This window comes from Schistocerca serialis, chromosome 4 (genome assembly GCF_023864345.2).
Source record: "Schistocerca serialis cubense isolate TAMUIC-IGC-003099 chromosome 4, iqSchSeri2.2, whole genome shotgun sequence".
NCBI classification, from domain to species: Eukaryota; Metazoa; Arthropoda; class Insecta; order Orthoptera; family Acrididae; genus Schistocerca; species Schistocerca serialis.
Genome location: NC_064641.1, coordinates 557,531,705 through 557,546,196, shown reverse-complemented (window position 1 = coordinate 557,546,196; position 14,492 = coordinate 557,531,705). Strand labels below are relative to the sequence as shown.

The 14,492-nt window shown below is 43.0% G+C and overlaps 1 protein-coding gene across 1 annotated transcript in view; it reads left to right on the top strand.

Moving 5' to 3' along the window:
* The window catches only part of LOC126474608 (enkurin), a 115,106-nt gene that overhangs the window by 67,625 nt on the left and 32,989 nt on the right, over nucleotides 1-14,492 (top strand). The window contains exons 2-3 of the mRNA XM_050102085.1: nucleotides 3,606-3,757; nucleotides 9,706-9,929. Coding sequence (XP_049958042.1) covers nucleotides 3,606-3,757; nucleotides 9,706-9,929 — 376 coding nt within the window. The remainder of the gene's footprint in view (nucleotides 1-3,605; nucleotides 3,758-9,705; nucleotides 9,930-14,492) is intronic.

Genomic DNA, 14,492 nt, shown 5'->3' with positions numbered 1-14,492 from the left:
CGGGCCAATTATCCTTCCTCCCATAATGCCGCACCATACATTAACCCGCCAAGGTCGCTGATGTTCCACTTGTCGTAGCCATCGTGGATTTTCCGTTGCCCAATAGTGCATATTATGCCGGTTTACGTTGCCGCTGTTGGTGAATGACGCTTCGTCGCTAAATAGAACGCGTGCAAAAAACCTGTCATCGTCCCGTAATTTCTCTTGTGCCCAGTGACAGAACTGTACACGACGTTCAAAGTCGTCGCCATGTTCCTGGTGCATAGAACGGGTGCAGTCGATGTTGATTTAGCATTCTCAACACCGACGTTTTTGAGATTCCCGATTCTCGCTCAATTTATCTGCTACTGATGTGGGGATTAGCCATGACAGCAGCTAAAACTCCTACTTGGGGATCATTATTTGTTGCAGGTCGTGGTTGACGTTTCAGATGTGGCTGAACACTTTCTGTTTCCTTAAATAACGTAACTATCCGGCGAACGGTCAGGACACTTGGATGATGTCGTCCAGGATACCGAGCAGCATACATAGCACACGCCCGTTGGGCATTTTGATCACAATAGCCATACATCAACACGATATCGACTTTTTCCGCAATTGGTAAAGGGTCCATTTTAACACGGGTAATGTATCACGAAGCAAATACCGTCCGCACTGGCGGAATGTTACGTGATACCACGTACTTATACGTTTGTGACATTACAGCGCCATCTATCACAAAGCGAAAAAAGTGGTCCAACTAAAACATTCATATATCTTTACGTACTACATGAATATGTAATAAAAATGGGGATTCCTATTTTAAAAAAAAACGCGGTTGATATCCGTTTGACCTATGGCAGCGTCGTCGAGCGGGCCAACCATAGCGCCATCTGGTTTCCCCCTTCAAGCTAGACAGGTTTCGTTATTTGTAGTTTTTTTGTTTGACACCTATTTCGTTAGATATTTGGACCGGTCACTATCAATGGACCACCCTGTATACAGAGCTACAGAGATCCGCTACTAATGATGGACCAAGTGGCATGAGGCGACGGCAAATATTTGTATAATTATGGCCCTTCCAGAGTACCGGCACCGTATAGTGAAGTTCGGAATCGCTCGATTTTCACCGAATTTTGCAGTCATCATATCAACTTTGTCGTATATGGCACTGACAAGTATCATATTTATAATTTTGTAGAGGATGTGATTTAAGTAATTTGTATGCTATTTCCAGTTGTTACATATAGAAACCTCCTAGTGAATCTGATATGGGATCTTTAGTTCAAGATTAATTTTAGGTTCTTCAAGTGTCTTTGTCACTACAATGGTGGTTATCCGAGTATTTTGCAAATCATCAGTAATATAAATTGCCGAATAGTGCTCGAATACAATTCGCTCTTACTGCGTTTTTGATTGTGAAGACACTTCTGTCTATCAGCAGCGAAGCCAAATCTACTGTAGCAGACTTTCACTTGGATTGAGATGTTTTTCAGTTCCACTGTCACTAAGAAGGGTGTCCTTCAGTCGAAACGCCATAGCCATTGCTGAATAGTTATACAATCCACACATTTGTGTTAGAACTTCTGCATAACATAGTGGAATTAAAAGAAAAGAATGGCCTGGTAGATTATACCTGGTGAATTTCTAGAGGAAAATGGGTGGGCCATAGAACTGAAACTGGGAAATCGCTAAGTAACAATGGGTTGGTTGTTGGACCGCAAAGTGGATAATATTAGTTGCAAGACCGGAAAGTTTTGATGTTGTGTGTTACATACGAGAGTTGGAAATATAACAACGGCAACTATTTACTTACAGCTTGTACAAAATAGATACGTGTTTCAAAGTTTTACTGACCTTCAGAGTAGTCACCAGCATTGTGTGTAATCCGTTGCCAGCGATGTGGAAACACTTCACGGCATTCGCTTCAGAACTGCTACAAATTCGTCGGGCAATAGACCGCACCGCTCGAACTGCCAACACAACTGGAACTGCTAAGAGTATCCTACGACTTCCACATCGCTGGCAACTGCTTATACACAATGCTGGTGACTACTCTGATGTAGCAATTGCCAATTAGCAGTGCCAATTGTGTTGACAGTTCGAGCGGCGCGGTCTATTGCTCGACGAATTTGTAGCAGTTCTGAAGCGAATGCCATGAAATGTTTCCTTCAGTTTAGAAATCGAATTCAACTCACGAGGGCTTAAGTCAGGCCGGCCGCGGTGGCCGAGACGTTCTAGGCGCTTCAGTCCGGAACTGCGCGACCGCTACGGTCGCAGGTTCGAATCCTACCTCTGGCATGGATGTGTGATGTCCTTAGGTTAGTTAGGTTTAAGTAGTTCTAAGTTCTAGGGGACTGATGACCCCAGATGTTAAGTCCCATAGTGCTCAGAACCATCTGAACCAGCTTAAGTCAGGGGAGTACAGTAGGTAGTATAGTGCTTAGCAAAAAATGGTTCATATGGCTCTGAGCACTATGGGACTTAACTTCTGAGGTCATCAGTCCCCTAGAACTTAGAAATACTTAAACTTAACTAACCTAAGGACATCACACATCCATGCCCGAGGCAGAATTCGAACCTGCCACCGTAGCGGTCGCGCGGTTCCAGACTGTAGCGGGTAGAACCGCTCGGTCAACCCGGCCGGCAGTGCTTAACAGCCCCATCAGTCAAACAAATCAGTAACAGCTTGCACTGTACGTGCTTGAGCGTTGTCCTGCAAAATAATGGTCTGGTCCTACTTCTGTCTCTATGCTGTTCATTTTTGGAACACAACCTACGATCAGCTTAGAGACAGAAGTGATGACACTTTCTGCAGGACGAGACCATCATTTTGCAGGACAATGCTCAAGCACGTACATTGCAAGCTGATACTGATTTGTTTGACTTATGGGGCTGCTAAATGCTATACCACCTACTGCACTCCAATGACTTAAGCCCTCCTAAGTTCAAATCTATTTCTAAATTGAAGGAAACACTTCACGGCATTCGCTTCAGAACTGCTACAAATTCGTCGGGCAATAGACCGCACCGCTCGAACTGCCAACACAACTGGAACTGCTAAGAGTATCCTACGACTTCCACATCGCTGGCAACTGCTTATACACAATGCTGGTGACTACTCTGATGGTCAATAAAACTTTGAAACACGTATCTATTTTGTACGAGCTTTAAATAAATAGTTGCCACTATTAAAGTTCCAACCCTCGTATTAACCTTATTTCTCTTTCTGTCGTCTATTTGAAGGCTTTCCTGGCAATATAAGTCATTTAATTTCTCTAATTAATTCCACTATGTTCTTGCTCCTTTTAGTTTTACTTGCTTTTCCCTTACTTCATAATGAAATAAGGTCTGGTTTCAGGAGTCTGAAACATAATGTTTTATTCTGAACGTATCTGTCGACTGTTGTATACTTCCCAAAGCTATTTTCTATTATAGAACTCAAGTAGAACATAATTTAACACCTATGAAACTTCGAATATCAGTCTGATTTCACTTCTATGTAAGTAGGTGGGAGGAAAATACAACGTATTATTTTATTTCTCTGTTTTAAAATGGGGAAGAAATTATATGAGTAACTATCGCTCTGAGTGGGTAAGGTGTTAAAGAATTTATGAAATTTTCAGATACGTATCAAAGTTGAGACCCCTGATTAAAGCTGAAGCCAAGAAGAACAAGTGTGGCCATAAAACATTTGGCGAAGCAGAAGTTCGTGTGAGAAAACCGAAAGAATTTCTTAGGAAAAATACACGCATTACTCCACCAAAACCAGAAGTAGGTAAGCGAATGTACCATACTCACTCTGTTTAAACAGATTTGTGTTAGATGTAAAACTCAGTCCTGCAGTTGTTTCTTAATTAAAATATGCCACATTTCTCTTTATTGTTTTATCTTCATCTTCTATATAAACAGTATGTACTGGAGGTATAACTAGAAGATCTATACTCTGCAAACCAGTGCAGAGTCGATAGCAAAGGGCACTTCTCACTGTACCATGTATTAAGATTTGTTCCTGTTCAATTCGTGTGTGAAGCGCTGGAAGAATTATTGCTTAAATGCTTTTGCGCGAGCTGTAATTAGTCTAATTTTGTCTTCGTAGTCCTGAAGTAAAGATATGTAGGTTATTGTTGGGTATTCCTAGAATCTTCAGCTAACCTGTTTCTTGAAACATCGTAAATCAGCTTTCGCTGGATAGTTGGCTTGTATGAAGTGTCTGTTAGTTCAGTATTTTCAATTTGTTGGTGGCCTGAGTATCGGTACTTAAGCTACACTTACACGGGATGGACAAAAATATGGAATTACCTCGAGAAATGCGTGCTTGAACATAAATGCAGATTCTAGCCAACCCTGCACGTTACGCTGTTGTATTTCGCCACGTACGTCATCTGTACCATGTACTCAATATGTTGCAAGTGTCAGTCGTCGTGAGAACTATGATCTGTGTAGTTCTGACTGCATTATCTCGGAGCTGTGTGATTTCGATTGTGGGCAAGTTGTTGGTGCTCGTATAGTGGATGCTTCCGTAACCAAGGTAGCCGGAGTGTACAGTGTTTCAAGACTCAACCGTATCAACGACTTATACCATAGAGAGAGAAAGCGGAAAAACATCATCCGCTAAGCCACAACGCGTACGAAAGTACAAGGTGTACATAAAGTCTGGGAACAGTTTCAATTAGTTATTGCACAAGAGACCTAAACACTGTACAGACGTCATACATATTGCATTTTGAAGAGAAACTGAAAAGTTTTTTTTTTTTTTTTTTTTTTTTTTTTTTACAAATATTCAGTATGCGAACCATGAGGCAGACGTCAATACGGTAATCGAATTCTTGCCATAACCGTCCCAGTATGACATCGTCGACTGAGGCAGTCGCCTCCCGTATTCTCTCTTGGAGTTCTGCTACATCACGTGGTAGAGGCAGTACATACGCCACAGAAAAAAGTAACACGGAATGAGATCTGGTAATCTATGAGGCCATTTCATGAAACAGCTGTCCCCTTCTGTAGCACGGCCGATCCATTGATGCGGCAGTTCTGTGTTCAGGTAGCCATGAACTTCACGATGAAAATGGGTTGGAGACCCATCCTGCTGAAAGATGAACGGAGAGTCCGATTGCACTTGAGGTATCAGCCATTATTGCAACATATCCAAGAAGGAATGTCTAGTGACAATACTCTCGGCGAAGAAGAATGGCCCGTACACTTTTCGACTTCACAAGGAACAAAAAACATTTACGTTTGGGGTATCACGCTCAAATTAAATGCATTCGTGTGGATGCTTTGAACCCCAGATTTGACAATTATGGCTGTTCACTTTCCCATTAGTATGAAAAGTGGCTTCGTCGCTAAAAATTAAGCGATCAGCAATGCCATCCCCATCCTCATTCAATTGTTGCAACTGCGAACAAAACTCAAAACGCTTGTCTTTGTCGACGTCATTGAGCTTCTGTGCTAGCTCAGATATGAATGGTTTCATAGACAGCTTCCGTCGCAGGCCTTTCAACACTGTCATTGGAGCCATTTAGAGTTCATGGGATGCACGACGTACCGATTTCTTTGGACTCCTTATGAATGTCTCTCGTATGTGCTCCACATTCACTTCACTCACACTGGAACGTCTGCTTCCCCTTGCCAGGCATAAGCAACCCGCCGTAACGAATTTGTTGTGCCAGTGGTAAATGGCCTTCCTTGTTGGTGGCTTCTTATCGTGCTTGATCCAAACATCCGTTGAACAACTGTAGCACACTTGTTTTTGTCGTACTCCAACACACAGAAAGCTCGCTCCGCACCTGAACTCGCCATGTTTGCGTCTAGCGCAGCCTATACGCAAATTACCAAACTATACTGTGGCGGTATACATGAAAAAACTTTCAGGGTTTCTCTTCAGAATGACATATGTATGATATCTGTACAATGTGCAAGAAATAATTGAAAGTGTTCGCGGACTTTGTGTATACCCTGTATATGCTCAGTAATCGTGACGACGGTTGTTGAAGAAGACTGTGACGAAAAATAAGACGACGACAGCTGTAAAAGTCACTGCAGAACTGAACGTCGCACTCGCAAGCTTTGTCGACACTGCAACAATACGAAGGGTGCTTCGTATGAAGGAAATTGGAAAGTGAGCTTGAATTCGAACACCACACATCAGTAATGTAAATGCCCGTAACATGGCTACTCTGCGAAGTCGCATTACTACTAAAGATGATGTGAAAAATTTCACTATTCAGGTCGATCCCAAGGTATCACGTTTGTTCCCCAGTGGTGAAGCTGTATTCCAAAACGACAGAGCTCTGTTCACACAGCTCGCATCGTCTAGTTCTAATTCTTGAGCGCCAGGAAGAGTAGTCGCATTTCCCCTGACCACCACAGTCGCTGTCTCTCAATATTGTTGAGCTATTCTGGTCTACTTTGGCGAGAAGGGTGCCTGATCGCTATCCACCTCCACCATCGTTACCTGAGTTTTCCACTATTCTTCTGGGAGAATGGTACAATATTCTCTTGAAAACCATGCAGAATCTGTAATTATCCATTCCAAAACGATTGGAAGCTGTTTTGAGCGCCAATGGTTTTCTGACACCGTATTGTGCATGATAACGTGCTGTGTTTTTGGTGTTCCATACTTTTATCTACCTCTCCTCCAAATCTAATACCCCTGTAAAAGTGATCTACGTGTGAATAAAACTGGTGCTACTACCACCACTACTTTACTGTTACTACTGACGACTTATTAACGTATTAGTAGTCACAGATATCCTGAGAACTACACTACTGGCCATTAAAATTGCTACAGCAAGAAGAAATGCAGATGATAAACGGGTATTCATTGGACAAATATATTATACTAGAACTGACATGTGATTACATTTTCACGCAGATTGGGTGCATAGATTCTGAGAAATCAGTACCCGGAACGACCACCTCTGGCCGTAATAACGGCCTTGATACGCCTGGGCATTGAGTCAAACAGAGCTTGGATGGCGCGTACAGGTACAGCTGCCCATGCAGCTTCAACACGATACCACAGTTCATCAAGAGTAGTGATTGGCGTATTGTGACGAGCCAGTTGCTCGGCCACCATTGACCAGACGTTTTCAGTTGGTGAGAGGTCTGGAGAATGTGCTGGCCAGGGCAGCAGTCGAACATTTTCTGTATCCAGAAAGGCCCGTACGGAACCTGCAACATGCGGTCGTGCATTATCCTGCTGAAATGTAGGGTTTCGCAGGGATCGAATGAAGGGTAGAGCCACGGGTCGTAACACATCTGAAATGTAACGTCCACTGTTCAAAGTGCCGTCAATGCCAACAAGAGGTGACCGAGACGTGTAACCAATGGCACCCCATACCATCACGCCGGGGGATACGCCGGTGTGGCGATGACGAATACACGCTTCCAATGTGCGATCACCGCGATGTCGCCAAACACGGATGCGACCATCATGATGCTGTAAACAGAACCTGGATTCATCCGAAAAAGTGACGTTTTGCCATTCGTGCACCCAGGTTCGTCGTTGAGTACACCATCGCAGGCGCTCCTATCTGTGATGCAGCGTCAAGGGTAACCGCTGCCATGGTCTCCGAGCTGATAGTCCATGCTGCTTGCAAACGTCGTCGAACATTTCGTACAGATAATTATTGTATTGCAAACATCTGTTGACTCAGGGATCGAGACGTGGCTGCACGATCCGTTACAGCCATGCGGATAAGATACCTGTCATCTCGACTGCTAATGATACGAGGCCGTTGGGATCCAGCACGGCGTTCCGTATTACCATCCCGAACCCACCGATTCCATATTCTGCCAACAGTCATTGGATCTCGACCAACGCGAGCAGCAATGTCGCTTTACGATAAACGGCAATCGCGATAGGCTACAATCCGACCTTTATCAAAGTCGAAAACGTGATGATACGCATTTCTCCTCCTTACACGAGACATCGCAACAAAGTTTCACCAGGCAACGCCGGTCAACTGGCGTTTGTGTATGAGAAATCGGTTGGAAACTTTCCTCATGTCGGCACGTTGTAGGTATCGCCACCAGCGCCAACCTTGTGTGAATGCTCTGAAAAGCTAATCATTTGCTTATCACAGCATCTTCTTCCTGTCGGTTAAATTTCGCTTCTGTAGCACGTCATGTTTTCTTTATGAATCGTAAGACATGAGCAGGCCAATTTTTCTTTTAAAAAATCGCCAGTCCTCTTCGCAATCGCTGTACAACGAGTCTGCAATACTTCAGTTCGTCTTCGGCACGAACGTAAGTTATATCCCCTCCAAGAAGACACTCGGAGAGATGATCGATGGCAACATATGAATCGATAGAAATCTGAAAGCGGTTGTCGGTATAGTATGCATTCCGGGCTTCTTGCAGCCCCATTGTGCAATGTTCAAATGTTCATATGTGTGTGAAATCTTATGGGACTTAACTGCTAAGGTCCTCAGTCCCTAAGCTTACACACTACTTAACCTAAATTATCCTAAGGACAAACACACACACCCATGCCCGAGGGAGGACTCGAACCTCCGCCGGGACCAGCCGCACAGTCAATGACTGCGGCCCCTAGACCGCTCGGCTAATCCCGCGCGGCCATTGTACAATGAAGTATGTCTATATTGCATTTGATAAGAAAGGTATATTACAGGACACTTCAGAGGAAAGTGAAAAATATGTGAGTAATCTGGTTGACCCGAAACTTACAATAAGTGAACAGATCTCAAACAGTCGTAGGTGGTGATTTGATTTTTTTCAACATTTACTTGTGGGCAGGAAAAAACAATGAGTCCCCATCCGGTCACTCTTTCGTTTAACTTTATCTATGTTTTATGAACTTATTAATGACCACGTATAATTTTTAGTCATATTGCAGACGTAGAGACGACAAGTAACAATATGTTTGTTTTACTAAATCAGTACTATTGCATTCTGTTTTACTGTTGACTTTCCTGCACAGCTGTGCTGGTAAAAATGAATTAATTTTTTCATTTTCTTTGTTTTATTGAAATTTATTTTAATTAACATTGCATTGGAAGTGATGCTCTCTGCTTAAATTATGAGCAGATCATTCCGAGTGTGGTTCTATATGAAATTGCTGGAAATGGTATGTCTTGTACTATTACACTATGCTTTACAATTGACTTTCTTGCACGTTAGTGCTGATTCAGCTTTTATTATTTTATATTAATATTTCTGTTTTACACAATATTAGTAGTGCTGCCCTCTAGCGATAAAACTTTACGTTATTGCTCCATTAACGGTGTCTTTACACTGCAACTGTAGTCAGCTACTGGTTAGGTCTATTTCTTGCATACGACAGCACATGTTTTGCTTGACCTTTGTATGGACATTATTCAACGTCTTTGGCAATGCAAGTAACGATCACAGATGGTATGTACTTATATTCATCAAAAATGTGTACAATTAATTGCTTTTGCGGTTTACGTAATCATATTTCCTTAGATTTGTGTATTGTATGATAGCGTTATTTGCACTTGTCGTTATTAGTTGTCACCAGGTCATCTGATGATGCGCTGTGCCCGCTGGTAGTTATAACTTCTACAGGCGTGCTATTTGTGACAGCATAACGAAGCTAGATCGTTATGTGAAGATGAGGACACAAATATAACAGTGTCCCCATTTCTCTTCCTTTGTGTAGCCGACTTGCTTTGACACTGTGTGAGGTGCCTACTTCCTTTATAAAACTTGATGATCTTTGAATGTCGTGCATTGCAGACCAGTGCCACGGGAAAGGCATTGGGAAACCCGTGCCACCAGTGCCGAAGCATGTGGTCCCAAAAGCGCCGGTGGTGCAGGAGAAGAACTTCCGAGCGGACAACGTGGTGAACGCGATGCGCTCTCGAGCCCGGCAACCCGTGCCGCGGTACGTGCTAACCCGCCGCGGCGACACGCGCCTTCTAGAGCCCTCCGGTACTGTTCCACGTTACGCCCTTAAGAAGGTAAGGCAACCTGCTTGTCAGCTAAAACAACAAAGCTCAACACTGCACACACTCTGTTATGACTATTTTTATTATTTACCATTTTAAAAATCTTCAACGTCGACAACATTGCAAATTGCTAATCCCGAAGACAGACAGACATGTTATCGCTTACATTGTACTGGAACGGGGAAATGCTGCGTTCAGAACCCCGTCTGAATGTCTCGAATTAGCTTATTTCAGGTTGCACTAAATCATTTAAGACGAACTCCATGATTAACTGAGCACGCTCTTAACATTGCTTCATGTCGCTGAATAGCAATTATATATGTGTTATAAAAACTTTATTGACGCGTTTCGGGCATCACCCACCATCAGAACATCTGTCGAAGAATACGACGATTGACACACTGGCATAAATTACAGAAGGCACATTAAGTGGAAACCTATTCAGATCTGTTGACAACCAAGCTGAGGTTCAACAAATAAGCTTGACATGGAGTATCGTGTCACGGGTAATTCTACTGATGTTGGTACTCAGTTGACACGGACCAACAGTTACAAGACAAGTTTCCATAACATACCACGAGGTGGAAAGGTTGTATCGGGGTTGGGACCGAACGTTAAATGTCGAAAAATAAAATATTAACATGATCAAATACTGAAAACTTGTAATGACGTGAAATAACAATAGATTATATAAGAAGGGGTTTCCTTTTGAGGAGAACTAGAATTAAAAATTTGAAATGTGGGCAGATTACATTTAAACAAAAACACACCAATAATACACGCGTTAGATGAACGGGATTATGGGAAGGGGTCGAAGGGAAGACAGGGGTACTGGACAATTCAGTACTTAAAAACTGAGGAGAAATCAACTAGAAATCAACTGGGTATTGCAAAACTGCGTGACTGAAAATACGTTTCAATTTATTTAGAGCGCACATTAAATTACACCGGCGCTGTATGTGTGAGGATGTGATATATCTATTATCTTATGTTCAATCCATGGGTATGTAAACACAGGAAGAGACACAGACAAATGGGAACAAAAACGAGGAGCCGAGGAGTCAGCAAAATTACATCTTTATTAACTTTTAATGCTACCGAACTAACAAAGTTACAACAAATACAGTTTAGTTCAATTACAAAGACCATGAAGTAGTAATGAAAAAAATCTGTGAGGGCTTGTAAGAGATCGAACACAAGCAAATATTACCCATTTACAGGGATCGTAAACTAGCGAAGAAAATACAATAATATTTTTCCGGTTTTATGAGAGACCCTCCATTATATCATCAGTTAAAAACAAATCGCTCTAGCCGGACGATAGTAAAAAAAAATGTTTACTTATACAACAGTTGAGGCCTTGAGACCCATAAGGGTCTAAAGAACACTGTCTTTGGTTTTGAGATTATACCATGAATACCTGACCTTTATTGATCTTGTAGTGAACCAGTTTCATCTATATCTGTAGAAACACACTGTGTGTATGAACATTTACATCTAGGCGCTTCAGTTCGGAACCTCGCTGCTGCTACGGTCGCAGGTTCGAATCCTGCCTCGGGCATGGATGTGGATGCTGTCCTTAGGTTAGTTAAGTTTAAGTAGTTCTAAGTCGATGGGACTGATGACCTCAGATGTTCAGTCCCATAGTGCTTAGAGCCATTTGAACCAGCCCGCATCTCGTGGTCGTGCGGTAGCGTTCTCGCTTCCCACGCCCGGGTTCGATTCCCGGCGGGGTCAGGGATTTTCTCTGCCTCGTGATGGCTGGGTGTTGTGTGCTGTCCATAGGTTAGTTAGGTTTAAGTAGTTCTAAGTTCTAGGGGACTGATGACCATAGATGTTAAGTCCCATAGTGCTCAGAGCCAGCCATTTGAACCATTTCAACATTCACAAAAAGCTGTCTCATAAATTTCAGTTTCATAAGGGCCCAAATCAGAAAATTTAGCTGTTCTGCTCTGTTCTGTTGGTATTAGGGGTTGACATCATAATTTAGTGTCTACATCATTTATGTAGTTGTAATACTTTGTAGTCGGAGGTGTATCGGCAGTTTTATCTGAACCTAAGGTCCATAGATGTGCTTAATGGAAATGATAATGAAGACCCTGACATGTCGGAATATGTCATAGCAGCGTGTGTGATAAATTTAGTGTATGTTCTTCGTGTTGTGGTTCTGTTAAATGACACTATTGTCACTAGCCTATATATGGAAATAATTATAGTCCTAAACATTAATTAATATTTCATAACATAAAGTGGGTACATAATCTTTTTGCAGGAAGCTTAGGATGTTGGGACTTGGCTAAAAAGCAATTCAGACCTATGTGACCGGAGGTTTGTTATAAATTTGATTATCACGAACATCTATTTTTCACAGAACTTTGTTTATGTGCTTTGAGCGCTTATGGTTCTCAGTGCCTCAACTGACTGTGGGGAAACACAGGAGAGGGGAGGAAAGAAGGGTAGGAGTTGTGAATGAGTTCAAAAAATGGTTCAAATGGCTCTGAGCACTATGGGACTTAACATCTGTGGTCATCAGTCCCCTAGAACTTAGAACTACTTAAACCTAACTAACCTAAGGACATAACACACATCCATGTCCGAGGCAGGATTCGAACCTGCGACCGTAGCGGTCACGTGGTTCCAGACTGAAGCGCCTAGAACCGCACGGCCACACCGGCCGGCTTGTGAATGAGTAACGAGGAGAGTAAGCAGCATGGGCTAGGAAAGAAGTTAATGGAGCAGGGAATGAAGGGGGAGGGGGGGATTGGGGTATGTGTATAATTTATTTATTCCGTTCCTTCCTTTTCTTGTCCATGTCTAATCGTCTTCCCCATTAAATTCTCTCGAGTTTCCAGCCGCGTCAAGTTGTTTAAAATCTAGAGGGTTTCGGCCGAGTAATCCTTGGCCACTGTCAAATGGCGACTGTCTTGATTGCTGCTACCATCCTTATATAGCCGCGCTAGCTTCTGTGACGTCACTAGTGCCCACTTCAGTGCCATATAAGATAATATTTTCGTTGCGCACCCTCCGCTCCCGCTTCAACCTTCCGATGGCCTGGTCCCAAGCCGTGCTTACATGCAGGCTGCTGTCTCTATTGAGGGTGTCGTCACAAATTTTCATTTGAGCTTCATTGGACCACCGATTTACAGACTCGCGAAACATCTGGCCAGCATCCTTACTCCTCATGTCGATCACTGTGTGCAACACATCAAGAATACGATCGACTTCATCCGTCGAATTAAATTCCTGCGTCTTGGAGAAGGAGATACTATGGTGAGTTTGGCGTCATTATTCACGCGCGTTACCATCAAAGAGTCTATAGATCTTCTCTCCCAGTACTGCACGATACTGTGGTGGATTTATTTAAGAACACTCTGACGTCATCTTATTTTTGTGTCATGGAGAAAGTTCTAGTCACACAGATGGCGTAGCGACGGGGAGCGGACCCCATTATCTACAGTTATAAGCAACCTATTTATGGAGTACTTCTAGAACATCACCCTGCAAAGCCTAGTTGCTTACACCTTTAAGCCGACTACACATTCGTTGTCTAGTCTCATGGACGTGAAATGTTGGGAGAATTCTTGGATCGTCCGCAGCTCGTGGTCTAGTGGCTAGCGTTTCTGCCTCTGGATCACGGAGTCCCGGGTTCGATTACCGGCGGGGTTGGGGATTTTCTCTGCCCGGGAACTGAGTGTTTGTGTTGTCCTCATCATTTCATCTTCATAATAATTCGTGACAGTAACTCCATTGGACTGTGTAAAGAATCGAACTGTGTAAAAATTGGGGTTTTTTACGGGCGCTGATGACCGCGTAGTTTAGCGCCCCACAAAGCAATCATCATCATCATTATCGTCGTACTTGATGTACTCGAGACAGCTTGGCTTCCGCTCCACGCGAAACGAAATCCAATGAGGTTCCAGCAAACACGGAACAATACATAGTGTAATGTTTACGTGACGTTTATTCTTAAGATGAACGGAGTATAGCAGAGCATGCCCTAGAAAAGAGACATCTTATTGCAGTCGACGAGACGACTTTTATCAGTAAATACTGCCAATGCATTCGTATCTTAATATTTTTCCTCACATAATCAGTAGACGCAAGTTCCAAGTACACTCATTACAGACATTTACAACATGTACATGCAAGCCACTCTAGACGCTAAAGAACGGCAGGCCACATCAATAAGGTTATTATCAAGAATGATAAAACGAGATGTCTATGAAAGTATATGGAGCACCACTTTAATTGTCAAAAGCCTTTTGAAAATCGGTAGAGACAGTTTGTCAGAGGAATAATTTATCGATCCGAATACCTTTCTAGAGAGCGATTTTATATGCATGAGGCGCATTGCGAGAGACCGCCATGCTCATTGAGGGAACCGCAAGCGTCCGCTGGCTTATTCATGCAGGAACTGAGATGCACCGTTTGTCAGCAGCGTTGAACTAATGCAGCAGCTTCTCCTCTGATCCAAAATACTGTTCCACTCACGGAATTTTACACAGTATAGTGATTATTTTGATGGAATTTTAGGGCTGGCATCTTTCCCGACCAGTACTCAAACGTTTCCCTTGA